The sequence below is a fragment of the Colias croceus genome, chromosome 8 (genome assembly GCF_905220415.1).
Source record: "Colias croceus chromosome 8, ilColCroc2.1".
Lineage (NCBI taxonomy): Eukaryota > Metazoa > Arthropoda > Insecta > Lepidoptera > Pieridae > Colias > Colias croceus.
This window is the reverse complement of record NC_059544.1, coordinates 1,139,554-1,153,786: the sequence shown is the minus strand read 5'-3', so window position 1 is coordinate 1,153,786 and position 14,233 is coordinate 1,139,554. Positions and strand designations below refer to the sequence as shown.

The 14,233-nt window shown below is 35.9% G+C and overlaps 1 protein-coding gene across 1 annotated transcript in view; it reads left to right on the top strand.

The window, feature by feature from the left end:
- The window catches only part of LOC123693675 (nesprin-1-like), a 143,640-nt gene that overhangs the window by 54,033 nt on the left and 75,374 nt on the right, over positions 1 to 14,233 (top strand). The window contains exons 15-21 of the mRNA XM_045638869.1: positions 38 to 8,077; positions 8,164 to 8,238; positions 8,592 to 12,319; positions 12,416 to 12,593; positions 12,803 to 12,988; positions 13,297 to 13,644; positions 13,931 to 14,191. Coding sequence (XP_045494825.1) covers positions 38 to 8,077; positions 8,164 to 8,238; positions 8,592 to 12,319; positions 12,416 to 12,593; positions 12,803 to 12,988; positions 13,297 to 13,644; positions 13,931 to 14,191 — 12,816 coding nt within the window. The remainder of the gene's footprint in view (positions 1 to 37; positions 8,078 to 8,163; positions 8,239 to 8,591; positions 12,320 to 12,415; positions 12,594 to 12,802; positions 12,989 to 13,296; positions 13,645 to 13,930; positions 14,192 to 14,233) is intronic.

Sequence of the window (14,233 nt, the reverse complement as noted above, 5' to 3'; positions counted from 1 at the left end):
TATATTAAAATGTTAAACTATATACCCACTATTATAGAACATCTGCCGTGAAGCCGATCGCAAGCGAGAAGACATGAAGTGGCTTGTTCAAACTCTGGACATGCTCTCCAACCACTGCTCGGACACAGAAGCCCAAGAAGAACAAGTTAAACTAGAAAATCTCATTTCTAGATATAAGAACCTTATACCAACCATTGAAATCACCATGATTAAGACTGAAACTTATACCAGATGTTATACCTACCGTAGAGAAGTCCATGAAGTTATTTGCATATTAGAACATGCTAAGAAACAAGCTATGGTAGAACCTGAACCACAATCATTGCAACAAGTTGAGCAATTGGTACTTGAACAACAGACAGCTGTGCAAAAACTCGATAGACAGCGACCGTCGGTAATGTCTATGTTGCAACGCGGCAAGGAACTCATTAAGGACGCGAATGCACCAGCATTTGTAAGAGAAGATGTGAGAAACCTTGAATCTGGCTGGAATGTAGCTTACGAATCTAATACCGATCTACTTCACAGACTTCGTGATACACAAAAAGTGTGGTCTAATTACGAATATCAAAAGGAAGAATTGTTATCAGATATTGACAAGATTGAAAACTATGTTGCTCACCCTGGCTTGGAATTGGGGGTTACTAGCATTGGTCGTGAACTTCAAGAGACCCAAGCTATTCATGCAGACATAGATAAAGCCAAGACAGAAAGATTACCACAGTTGCAACAAGCTTATGCTGAATTGCAAACTCTCACATCTAACAAACCAAAACCTGTCATTGAAAAAGACTTGGAAACAATTGAACGTAAATTAGATCGCGTGCAGGATGAAGTACAAAATAAAGTTGTACATCTGGAGAAGTTTAATGAGGAATGGACAAAAATTGAACGAAAATTGGAAGGTGTACGTGAATGGATTAAAAAAGAGAGTCCTGCGCTAGTATCGCAGATCCAGTCAGAAAATATAACGCCCGAAGAACGAGTCGTAAAGTCACAATCCCTGCAAAAAGTTATTGCAGAAAAAATGGACATTATTAAGAATGTCGCGGAACAAGGAACCAAATTGGCTGTTGAACACCGCGTCCAAGATTCAAATAGGCTTAAAGGAGAAATTGCCTTGTTAGAAAAGATGATGGCTGATTTACAGCGATCAACAGAACAACAGACAAAGGTTGTCGAGCATGACCTTGCCAGTTGGCAGAAATATCAAAAGGGAGTCGCAGAAATAAAACCGTGGATTGAAGAGGCAGAAGTAAAGTTGGGTAGTTTCCCTAAGCCTACAACACTGCCTGAAGCCCAACAATTGCAACAGCAATCAAGAGCTCTGCTAACCGATTGCGATAAACAGTTAATGAATTTACAAATTTTGTCAAGTGTCAGTCACCAGTTGTCCGGCAAAACAAGTGCCCCAGATGAAGTGGACGCTATTCACTCTCGATGGGCCATTGTCCACGATATGGCTGACCAATGGAATAGCAAACTGGACAAATTAGTTTCAAACTGGGAGAACTTTGAAAGAGAATCGGAAAAACTCGAATCATGGATAGAGAACGGCGAAAAACTTTTAAGCAGCCGTAACATCAATATTGAAACACCCCAAGTTGAAAAACTCGATCGTGAACTAAATAAATTGAAATCTTTTGGAAATGAAATTTCGCAGCAACAAGCAAAAATCATTACTCTTTCGCAGACTTGCGATAACATTTGTCACAGTATCCAACCAGAAGGTGCTAATTTATTGAAGAACAAAGTATCTGACATCAAAGAAAGAACAAATAACCTTGCTGAAACAGTAAGGGCGCGAATTAATGAGTTATCTGATAAAATCATTGTTAAACAAGAGTTCTTGACCAAATTACATAACTTTGATAACTGGATAACTGACTTTAGAAGAAAAACCGAGAGCTATGATCAAATAGGTTCTGATAAAGTTGAGCCAACTTTACAATCAATGCATGTATTGCTCCAGGAACATGCTGCTAAAGCACCTGAATTTACTGAGATTTACAATGAAGTTAAAAACATGACTTTGGCATCTCATCCTGAGGAAACTCGTAACTTGAGTGACACCTATTCAAATATCGCAGATCACTACCAAATTATTGAAAGCAACATTCAACAAAACAAGAGTATATTACACAAATGGTCAGATTTATTAAATTGGTATGAAGACAATAAACAACAATTAAACCATATTCAGTATCAAATTGAAGGTCCAAAGCTGACCCCTGAAAGCTATGAAATTTTACGCCAAGAACTTGTAAATATTGTAACCAAAATACCAGAATGGAAGAGTAATGTAGCTCTTTTAGATGGTCCTTCAAGAATCAAAGTTACTGATCAAAATACCGGAAGACTAATTTCACCTACAAGTCTAGTTAAAGAAATTGAAACTAAAGCAGATGCCTTATTGAATCAAGTTATTTCTAAGAGAGATTTAGTACAAAAAGTAGGTGCCAGATGGGATAAATTCAATGTACAGCACAAAGCATTGTCTGAAGTTTTGCATGGTATTCAATCGTCATTGAATGAGATGGCTCAAAAACCTGTTCCTTTAACTGACGATACTATACAGGCCATGACTGAACAATTAGATCGTTTAGATGCAGAATTAAAAGAAAAACAAAGTGTAAGGAAAGAGCTACGAGAAGAAGGATTGCACCTAATGCGAGAGGATCAACCAAATATGGGTACGATCCAAAATGCTTTATCGGCTGCTGATAATAGTTGGGACCAAATAGTGAACTCCGTCCGTGATACTAAAAATAAGTATATTTTACTTTCGTCTACATTACAAGAACTGAAAAACTTTACTGTTGCCTTTGATAGGGAGATTAACAGAGCAGAACAACTTTACAACGAGTGTAAAGAAGCACCAAATGATTATGTGCAAACTGCGCAATCTTTAGAAAAGGCCAAAAAATCATACGAGGTGCTGAAACGATCTAAAGGACTATTAGATCAAATGGACGTTATTAAACAGTCAGTACTTAAACAAGCCTCAACTTTGGGAGGATTTGATACAACACCACTAGAAGACGCTTTCCTAAATTCACAAACACACTGGGAAAAAGTGAATGATGCTGTAATTAAGAGAATACAAGATTTGGAATCACAACTTCTTGTTTGGCGACAAATTGATGATGTTAAAAACCAAGTAATTCAATGGCTTAGTGAAACTGGCCAAAATCTTGCAAATGCTTGTGATAATTTAGAAATTAGATTTGGCCAGAATCATTTAATGAAATATAAAGAAGAATTGCCTATTTATTTAGGTTTAAAAAATAGTATTATGGCCAAATGTGAACAGATAACAAACTTAAATAAGAGCATACCAGTTACACAGGTATCTTCGATTGTTGAGTACTTAGATAACGAATTCGAAGCACTCAAATCCCTAGCTGAAAACTTGGAAAGTGCGGTTTCCTCTCTTGAAACAAAAGAGAACAAATTTAAAGACAGCATTAAACGCTTGTCTGACAAAGTAAGTAAAGTTCGTGATGACATAATAAAATGCGACGATATGTCTGGAGATAATAATAAAATCTTAGATCGCTTGAAAAAGTGTCAGCTATGCAAAGCGGAACTTCAAAATTTAAGCGAAGAGATTGACAATCTATCACAAAATGTTTCGGAGATGAATGCAAACTATCCAGGATTTTATGAATCACTTGTACCTAAAGAGCTCAGCAATCTCCAGAAAAGGTTTGAAAGCGTTATAACACACGCAAACAAAACAGAAACGACTTTACTTACCTTCTTACAAAAATCGTTTACTGACAAGCTTAGTGTGTTCAACAGAAACTTGAAAATATTGGATGATAAGACCAGGTGGTGTATGCCTGATGTTACAAGTGACAAATATAATCTGGAAGTCAAATGTGCCGCACTTGCAGATGTGGGTGTAGGTATTGAAGAATGTAATAAAAAAATGGTAGAATTGAAAGAAGCTTGCGATACTTTACGTGTTGTCGCTGAACCAGCTAGTGCTCAAGAAGCTGCTGTACAGACAGAAAAAGCTCAGAAAAATTTGGATGTATTACATTCAAACTATGAGGAAATAAACAAAAGATTAAAGGAGAATATTGAAGCTTGGCAAGAGTATGAAACATTATTAGAGAGTGTTTCAGAATGGCTTAAAGATAAAGAAAATCAAGTTCGATTAGAAGCGGCTAATCTCAGTGATTTGGGTGACATAGATAATAAAATAACCCAGATAGAATCACTGAATAATGAGGTAAGAAACTATGAAAGTGAAATCAACAGACTGACTCAAATTGGTGACAATGTTTTATCTCAAAATCCTGATTCCCGTGTTTCGCAGTATATAAACCATCTAGTAAATAGGTATCAAGCCGTTGAGAAGTTTATTGATAACCATCTTAAGAGATTAAATGATCTAAAGAAAAATAAAGAGAAGTATGATAAATCCACCGCTGAATTTAAAAATTGGTTACAAGATGCCAATGCCAAAATAGCAGACTTAGCAGTTATGAGCAAGCATTCCAAACCGTCAGTTGCGGACTTAGAGCAAATTAAGAAACTGAATGAAAACAAGGACGTGGGACAAAGGTTGCTTAACAGTGCCATTGAATCTGGAGAGTCTTTGTTCAGTGGTATAACACCAGAAGGTCGTGAAAAAATAAGAAATGATTTAAGAGCATTGCGAGACTTCTTCGAAGATTCAGTTGATTCACTGAACAATGTTATTAAAGATATTGAAACTACTCTCAATAAACGATCATCCTTCGATGATACGTTTAATCAAGTTCAGAAATGGATAGTTGACAAGGAGAGTGAATTAGGAGAGTTCAAATTATCACCAACTTTACCCGATAAGAAAGCACAGCTACATGGTTATAAGATATTACACCAAGAGGTGGACCTTCATCAATCAATGCTTTCCCAACTTACTGAAAAAATAAAGTTAATGCCAGACGAAGAAGCTGAAAAGAGTTTAGGAAAAATAATTGAAAGGTATACAAATATGTCTAAAGAAATACAAAAAAGAATTGCCTCATACGAAAATTACGTGGCCGATCATGAAAAATACGTGCAAATGTTCGAGGAAACACGAGACTCTATCAACCATATTGTTGCTGAAAATAGCATGATACATTATGGTGTTGTATCGCAAAAAGATGACATTGATGGTAAGATCGCTGTTATTGAAAAGGTGACATCAAAGGCACAAGAATTAGATAAGGCTTTAGAAAATCTAAAAGGACAGTTACACAAAGTTTTAGAAACTACTAGTGCAAATGGTCATCCTGTCTTAATTAGCGAGTTCGAGCAATTAAAGACAGTGTGGGATCAATTTGCAAAGCAATGCAAAGATCAAGATAAAAAACTTAAAGATATCTTGCAACAATGGAATGAAAGCCAGAAAACACTTGATGAACTAGAAGAGTGGCTTAAAGTTAAAGAAAATCAAGTCCGAGACCAAAGTTTGAAGAGTACGCTAGAAGCTAAAATTGCTCACTTGCAAAGACTGAAGGAAATACAAGATGAATTAAAATCCAAGCAACCAATTTTCGCAGCGTTATCAGACACACAAAATGTGACTAGTGAATCAGAATTAACTAATAAAACATCTAAGTTAGCTACCAGGTTCCACTCATTAAATAATTTGGTGAATGAATTAATTTCCAAGTACGAAGTATTTGTATCGGAACATCGAACATTTGAATCTGAATATAGTGACATGGAAAATTGGCTAGCAGGCATGCTTGGTGAGTTACAAGACTTAAATGAAATTGTAGGAGATTACGCAGTGCTACAAGAAAAACAAAATAAAGCTAAAGAACTATATGAAACGAGAAATAAGAAAACACCAGTCTTTGAAGAGTTTCTTAGTCTTGGTGAAAAGCTATATGCACACACAAGCCCCGATGGCAGAGAAGTCATTCGCCAAAAAATACGAAAAATTAGATCTCTATGGGACAGTTTCGGGGATAGCTTCCAAGAAACGGTTAACAAGTTGGATCAATGCCTGCTCCAATTTTCTGACTTTTCACTAGCACAAGAACAATTGACAAAGTGGTTGAAGGATGTCGAGCGAGCTATGCAAAAACATACTGAACTGAAGGCATCTCTTGAAGAAAAGAAGGCACAATTACAAAATCACAAGATAATGCATCAAGAAATTATGACACATCAACAATTGGTCGAATCTGTTTGTGATAAAGCACAACAGTTAGTTGACCAGACTCATGACGCTTCCCTTAATGTTTATTTGCAATCTATCAAACAATTATTCCAAAATATTGTTACGAAATCGCAAAACCTTCAAGAAAATTTGGAGGAATGCGTTAAAAGACATGAAGATCTATCTCGTCTTATTCAACAATATAAAGAATGGATTAATGCTCAATCAGAAAAGTTATTAGACATCGAAAATGCGTCAGGAGAAAAGCCTGAAATTGTAAGGAAGCTACAATCTGCATTATCTCTAAAAGAAATAGAAAAAGTTGGCTCAACTAAGCTTGATGAAATTCGTTCCGTATTTTCTGTCGTAAGTAAGAGTACATCCGAAGCCGGAAATGTTGCGATCAAGGCAGAAATTGATAACTTACAAGAACAGTTACGAAGTGCAGTTGAAGGTATTGATGCCTCGGAACAGAAATTAAAACAAACATTGAAAGTATGGAATAACTTCGAAACTTCAATTGAATCTATATCAGAATGGCTGAAGGATATGGAATCAAAATGCCGTGATCAAGCGCTTTGCTCTACGTTACAAGAAAAGGAAGCACAATTACAAAGATACGTCGATCTTCGCAATGCTATTTATGCAAAGGAAAAGGAAATTGATAATTTCGTCGATGAATCACATAGCCTCATACAACTGAGCGGAGTTGAAAGACTAAAGCCACTTGTGACACAAGTAAATAGTCGCTATCAGCAACTACATTTAATCTCAAAGGAAATCGTGACGCATTGGTCAGAACTAGTTGGAGACCACAAAAAATTCCTGCAATTGCAAAATGAGTTCGATGCGTGGCTTAAACCTCTTGAGGAACAATTATCTCAAATGGTAGCTAAGGAAGATAAACTCAGCATAGAAAGTAAAGGTAATAAATTGCAAGTGTTCTTGTTAGAAAAAGATAACGGTGAACATAAAATAACTATACTCACTACAGCGGGAGATAAAGTTCTTCCAGAAACAGCAGCCACTGGAAGGGAAACTATACGAGCAGATATAAGAGCTCTTAGAGAACGGTGGGATAAGTTTAATGACAGCATTCTACAACAGCAGAGAGAATATGAATCTCAAACATTACAGTGGTCTAGTTATCAAGATGTTCTTCAACAGACTTTGTCCTGGTTAGATGAAAAAGAAAAAATAATTGATAACGAAGAGAAGGCTACCCTTAATTCCGCACAAGAAATTAAGAGCAAAATATTGAAAAACAAAACCTTACTTCAAGAAATATATTCTCACAAAAGAGTTATTGAGACAGTAACTGACAAAGCTAAGACTGTGGCTGCAAGTATTCAATCAGCACAAGGAGAAAGTGATCAAACTACATCTATCATTCAATCAATATGGGATAGATACAACACTCTCACTACTAGACTTGCTGCTATTATAGACAAACATGAGAGCTCGTATGAAATTTATCAGCAATGTACTGATCAACAAAAATCATTGCAAGATTATCAGAAGAACTTGTGGGATAGACTTCATCTTCTGTCAGATTTCACTGGCAATAAAGCTGCGCTACAAAGCAAATTAGGTAAAATACAAGAACTTCTTGATGCTATACCTTCTGGAAATAATAAAATAAAGATCTTGTCAGATCTAATTGAAAGCAATAGCGCTAAGTTGTCTCCGCGTGGTAAGGAAGGTATGTTGCGAGAACTGGGACTAATTAAGGCTGATCTAGAAAAGTTTACGACCACTGTTCATGATGTAAAACGTGGTATTGAAGACAAAATTCAACAATGGATTGAGTTTGACAGCGCTAACGACCGCCTTCAGCACTGGTTAAGCGACACTGAAATGAGTCTTAAAACTTATACACCAAAGGCTACACTGGAAGAAAAAATTGACCAGCTCAACAAATACCAGGTACGTTTTTTATTCTTATATTTTTTTTGTTACCCAATGTTACAAATAACGTAAAACGTATTTAATGTTTCAATGATTTTAAACAGGATTTGAGTAAAGCGATTGATAATCGTGAATCTGATTTGAGTGCAGTCATTAGTTTGGGAGAAGCATTGGATCAAGTAAGGGCAAAAGCAAAAAAAAAAATGTTATAAATGCACTGTAGGATCTAAACCTAATTTTCAGTAGAATATTATCTAATATCACAAAATATAACTAAATTATATATTGTATTTGGTAGTCTAACAGTAAACTAATTAATCTTACTGTCCAATACTGGTGTTGTCGAATAAAAACAAAAATAAAACATAGAAGGGTTAAAAACTAATAATTATTGTGTAATCCGCGGTATGGGGTTCAATTAATTTACTTTTTATTATCCTAACTGATTTATCTTATAGGTGTACTAATTGTATTGGTTGCAGGCAACGCATTTATATCTTTCTTGTATTCATTTTCATATTTCTATTTACAGGCAATTTCAGCAAATTTGAAAAAGGCAGAAAATGATGTAGATAAATTAACAGATGAGTTTAGCGATCTTATTGAAAACTGCCATGATACTCGCATTACCATGAATCTGCAGCAAATGACGTCTCGATTCCAATCCGTTCATTCTACAGCGAAGGAACTCGTTAAGAAATGTCAGCAAGCAGTCAACGATCATAATGCTTATCAAGAGAAATACAAACAATGCACCGATTGGATACTGGCAGCACAACATAAGTTTGATGAATGCCAGAAAGGTTTATCTAATACCCCTGAAGGTATTAGTGCAAAACGTGAAGGTCTTAATGACCTATTAAGTCAGCGACGTAACGCTACTCTACTGGTAAACAACACATTTGAATTAGGTGAAAAATTGTACCCTTCAACCTCACCAGATGGCAAAGAAATAATTGAACAGCAACTTCACGATATTCAGCAAGCGGTTGATAACCTTTATGATAATATCACGAAAGCTGAACGAGATTTGGATTCCGAACTGAATAAATGGTCTTCATTTGAAGATAACCTAAAAACAGTACAAGATTGGCTTGCTTTAGCCGAGAAAAATCTTCCAAAAGAAATCGAATTGAAAGCAACGTTAGATGAAAAGAGAAACCAGTTAAACGTCTACAGGGATTATTTACAGGATGCATTGTCACATCAACAAGATATATCTGAACTTGAAATACGAGCCCAAAATCTACCCGATGTTACAGAAGATATAAAGAAAAACATCAATCAATTAAAACAAAGACAAGAATCTGTTTTAACAAGAGCTAAATCATTCGTTGAACAGTATGAGGCTATTGTTAATAATCACCAACAATACACCAAAGCTGTAATGGACTTACAAGAATGGATCGAAGCTACTCATAATACAGCTCAACTTTGGGGAGATGTTAATTTAGAACGAGTTGCCTTAAGCAGTAATTGTGAAAAGTTAAAATCACTACAAATGACTCTTCCTGAGGAGAAAAACCGCATTGATAAAATTCGCACGATTGGAGAAAAGGTTCTCCCTGGTACAATTAGCAGTGGACAAACGAATATTAGAAATCAAATTGATGCATCACATCAAGAATGGGAAGGATTAGTTTCGTTTATTAATAAGACAATCGAATCCTTAGAAAATAAGATACAACAATGGAATGAATATGAAAACATGAAAGATCAGTGCTTAGCGTGGATAAGAAACACTGATAACCAAATTCATGGTGTAGATCTTAAGGCAACTTTACCTGAAAAACAAGAACAGTATAACAAATTCCAAGAGTTGCAAGGAGAGGTGCGTGCTAAAGAACTTGAAATTGATAATATCACTGAGAGAGCGCAACACTTGTACACAGGCATGTTAGGTCCACGTGGTTCTCAAATATCCGATCTAACAGTTAAATACCAAACACTGTGTCAAAAAGTCAAGGACTTAACAAACAGGTGGCAACAATACGTTAAGACGCACCAAGAATTCTCCAGCAACGTTACTGAATGTTCTCAATGGATAGAAGAATTAAGAGATAAGTTAGACTTTTGCGCTGATCTTAGCTCATGTTCTCAAGACGATCTAGAAACCAAATTAGTATTGATACAAAACTTATTGCTCACTAAAGATGAAGGCTTTACGAAGGTTCAATCTTTAGTTGAGTTAGCTCAAAACGTCATGGCCAATACCGCACCGGCTGGACACGAAGCTATCAATAATGCATTAGTAGCATTACAAGAGCAATGGTCTGCATTATTGTCACGAATGATTGAAACGAAGAATTTATTAGACGATTCTGTTACAAAATGGGCTGGATTTTTGGAACAAATTCAACTCGTCGAAAAGAGTAACACATGGTTAGAAAATATGTTGGCAGAACTAACACCATTTGAAGGTTCCATGTCTGATAAGAGAGCCCAACTGGAAAAACTTAAAGAAGTTGAAGAAAAAGCACGTTGTGATCGTTTAGATGTTGACAGCCTCAAAGCTAAAGCCTCTGAAATGTTAGCCAGTGGTCAACAAAATCAAGTAGCGTCTAAAGCGCAAGAAACATTAAATAAGTTTGATTCATTGTACGATAAAATTAAGAAGTTGTTAGCTGATCGCGAAGAGCAGTATAAAGATCATAGACTTTACAAAGAAGCTCACGACGAACTTATTCAGTGGCTCGGTAGAGCAAGAGAAAAGGTACCGTCGTTAAAATCTAAACCTCTGAGTGACAAACTTGCCATTGAAAATTCAGTAGCACCTCTTGACGCTCTAATTAATAAACAAGCTCAAGGAGAGCTTCTCCTAGAGCATTTACAACATACTGGTGAAGTTGTTCTTGCGAGTACATCGCCAGATGGCCAAGTCGTTATTAAGAACGAAATGAAAGCCTTGAAAGAAAGTTTCGACCATCTATTCAATGAGATTAAACAACAAAAGAGTCAATTAGAAGACATTGTAAATCAATGGAGAGAGTACAAAGATGAATATGAGAGACTTTCGGATTGGTTGCAACAAAAAGAAATCCACATCAAGAATCACAAAGTTGCATTACTGGGAACTGCAAAAGAAAAGGGTGGCCAAGTTAATGAAGTTAAGGAAATAGTAGATCAATTAAATAAGGGTAAAGCAGATATTGATAATTTCAATGCATCTGCTGCTGGTCTACTTTCATCGCATTTGGACACATACGTCAATAATCAGCTCAGACATTTGAATTCAAGATACCAAGTTTTAGTCAATATGGCCAATGACGTATTGAAGAAAGTTGAAAACAACTATGAACAACATCAAGCATATGATGATAATTACGCTAAAACAAAGAAATGGATTGATGACGCTTGGGAAATTACACGTAGTGGCAGTGAAGCCGGAAGTAATAGCAGTAAAGATGCATTGCAGAAACGGTTGGAACAAATTGAAGACTTATTGAAACGCCGTGAAGAAGGACAGAACTTGGTACATGCTACAATTAACAGCGGTGAAAAAGTATTGAGAAATACCAGATCAGACGGTAAAGATAAAATCAACACAGAAATCAAAGAATTACAAAACGAATGGGACCGCCTTGTAAAGAAAATGACAACCGCAAAAGTTCATCTTGAAACAGCACTCTTACAATGGGCTGATTACAGTTCTAGCTATTCCCAGTTACAGCAATGGATATCCGATAGAGAAGCAAAATTGCAAGAGGTTTGTGAACAAAAAGTTGCCAAATCAAAGAAGGGTCAAGATCGCCTTGCGGGTCTCACGGCAGGCCTCAGCCTCGGCGAACGCAAAGCCACCCTACGTCAAACAAACAATATTGTTCAGGATATCGTTTCGTTTGAGCCCATGATTCAGTCTGTTACATCTAAGGCTTCAGAATTAATGCAACAAGCTCCCGCATCCGAAATAACCAGCAAATACGAGAGCTTATCGAAGCAAGCTAAAGATTTGTACGAGAAACAGAAAGAAACTGTCGAACAACATCAAGCGTTCATTGACGCTGGTTCGGACTTTGTCCAGTGGATAAGAGCTGCTAAAGAAAGATTAGGAAAGTGTTCAGACGCGACTGGCGACAAGGAGTCGTTGAGTAGTAAGATATCGCAACTGAAAGTTCTAGAAAGTGAACTACCGGAGGGACAAGCTAAGTTACAAAAGGCATTAGAGCAAGGAGAAATATCTTGTGGGCTTGCTGATGATGAGGATAGAGAAGATATTGAAGAAGAAGTGGCTCTGATGCAGGAGGAATACGATACTTATGTGTGAGTATTTAAAATATTATTCAATTTAATTTCCCTTTATATCTTGCTAAAAATCTAAAATTTCATAAACTAACGATATTTATCGCAATGTTATAGTGAGCAGCTCAACAACACGAAGGCCTTGATCGAAGGCGGTATCGTCAAATGGACAGAATACGAAGAGCATTACAAGGAAGCCCTGGAATGGTTGTCAAAGACTGAGAAACTAGTACAATCCTTCAATAAACTGCAAAACAACCTTGAGCAAAAGAAAATCGTTCTTGAGGAATTCCAAGTAAGTTTAATCCTATAAGATATAATTAAAACTCTAAAATATTATTTATATGCATTTTTTCTTAAATACAAATAAAACAACAATTAGTATTCTCATATAATTTTAAATTTGTTAAAATCGACTGATTGTCATTGTTGGTAATAGTTTAAAAACAATAATCCTCCATGAACACAAAATCAAATTTATTCTAAATTAAAATTTATTTTCAGGGACATTTACAAACGCTATTCGACTGGCAAGCCGAGTTGGATAAACTGAACATGCGCGCACAGACGCTACTAGAAACTTGCGCAGACACAAGGATCTCCAACGGCATCACGCAGCTTACGACCAAGTATAACGCTCTGCTGTCGCTTGCCAAGGAAGTTATGAAACGTTTGGAATTGCACTACCAAGTAAGTTTTATTTAAAATGTTTATAATGTGACCCTTAAATTATAATTGTCTAGAATTTAAATAGAATTTTCATGCTTAGTCCTAAAAGCAGTTTCGAGTGAAGATTTACCCGTTTCTAGAATACGCTTCATATTGACTAGATTAGTATAAAAAAAATGAAAAAATATCTCATAGAATTCTGATAGTCGCGACTAAAAGTAAATTCAAGTAGCGGCGTACATGTTTCTGGAATAAGCTATATATTGACTTGATTGATTAACTAAAAAAAATTATTTACTAACTTTTTATAATAAAATCTATTTAACCAGGAACACCAACAACACAACGCTCTCTATGGTGAATGTCAAGACTGGCTCGATAGAACTCGCGAGAAGCTGAACCAATGTGCCCAAATACCAAACACATTACAAGAGGTCAACAACAAACTCAATACTGTGAAACTCTTGCGTCAATCTCTTGAACAGGGACAGAATAAACTGAGATATTTGCTCGAATTAAAGGAAAAAGTGATTATGAATACAGAGCAGACTGGCGCTGCAAAGATTCAAGAGGATACGGATAATTTGAAACAAGAGTTCGATAAACTCATCGCTGATTTGCAAGATGTTCGTAATAAGTTGACGAATAGAGCTGCTCAGTTTGATGATATTACAAAGGTAAGTGTTTATAAAACTATTGATTAATGCTCTGTTCCTATTGGTAGTTGCAGCTATAGTATATATTAAAAAAATCAGTATTTTCAAGATAGATTGTTCAAGTTCAGCATTTTAATTATTTTTCTATAGATTCTAAACTCGCGTAAGATTATCTAATAGGTTGAATTTACCGCATTAAATTATTAGACAAATAAGATATCCTCATATTATGTTGACCGGATAATAAAAATTCAACTTTAGTCTGAAGAGCATCGCAAAAAAATATTTTTTTACATTTTTATTTCAGGTGCACAAAGTTCTAGTAGAATGGTTGGATGATATCGACCAGAAGATCCAATCGGACGATTCGCTTCTCAATGACCTGTCAGAGAAGAAGGCTAAATTGGAGAAATTCAAGACTTTCAACAGGGACATTGATTCCCACAAGGACTTGGTGAATAAACTCAATGAGAAACTACAAGAAGATGCGTCATTGAAAACTAAAGATTTCGAAGACACTCTTAAACGTTATGATGATATTAAGAAGACGGTCAATGATATGATTGATGTAAGTATATATATTCATTTTTGGACATGTTGTCCTTTATTG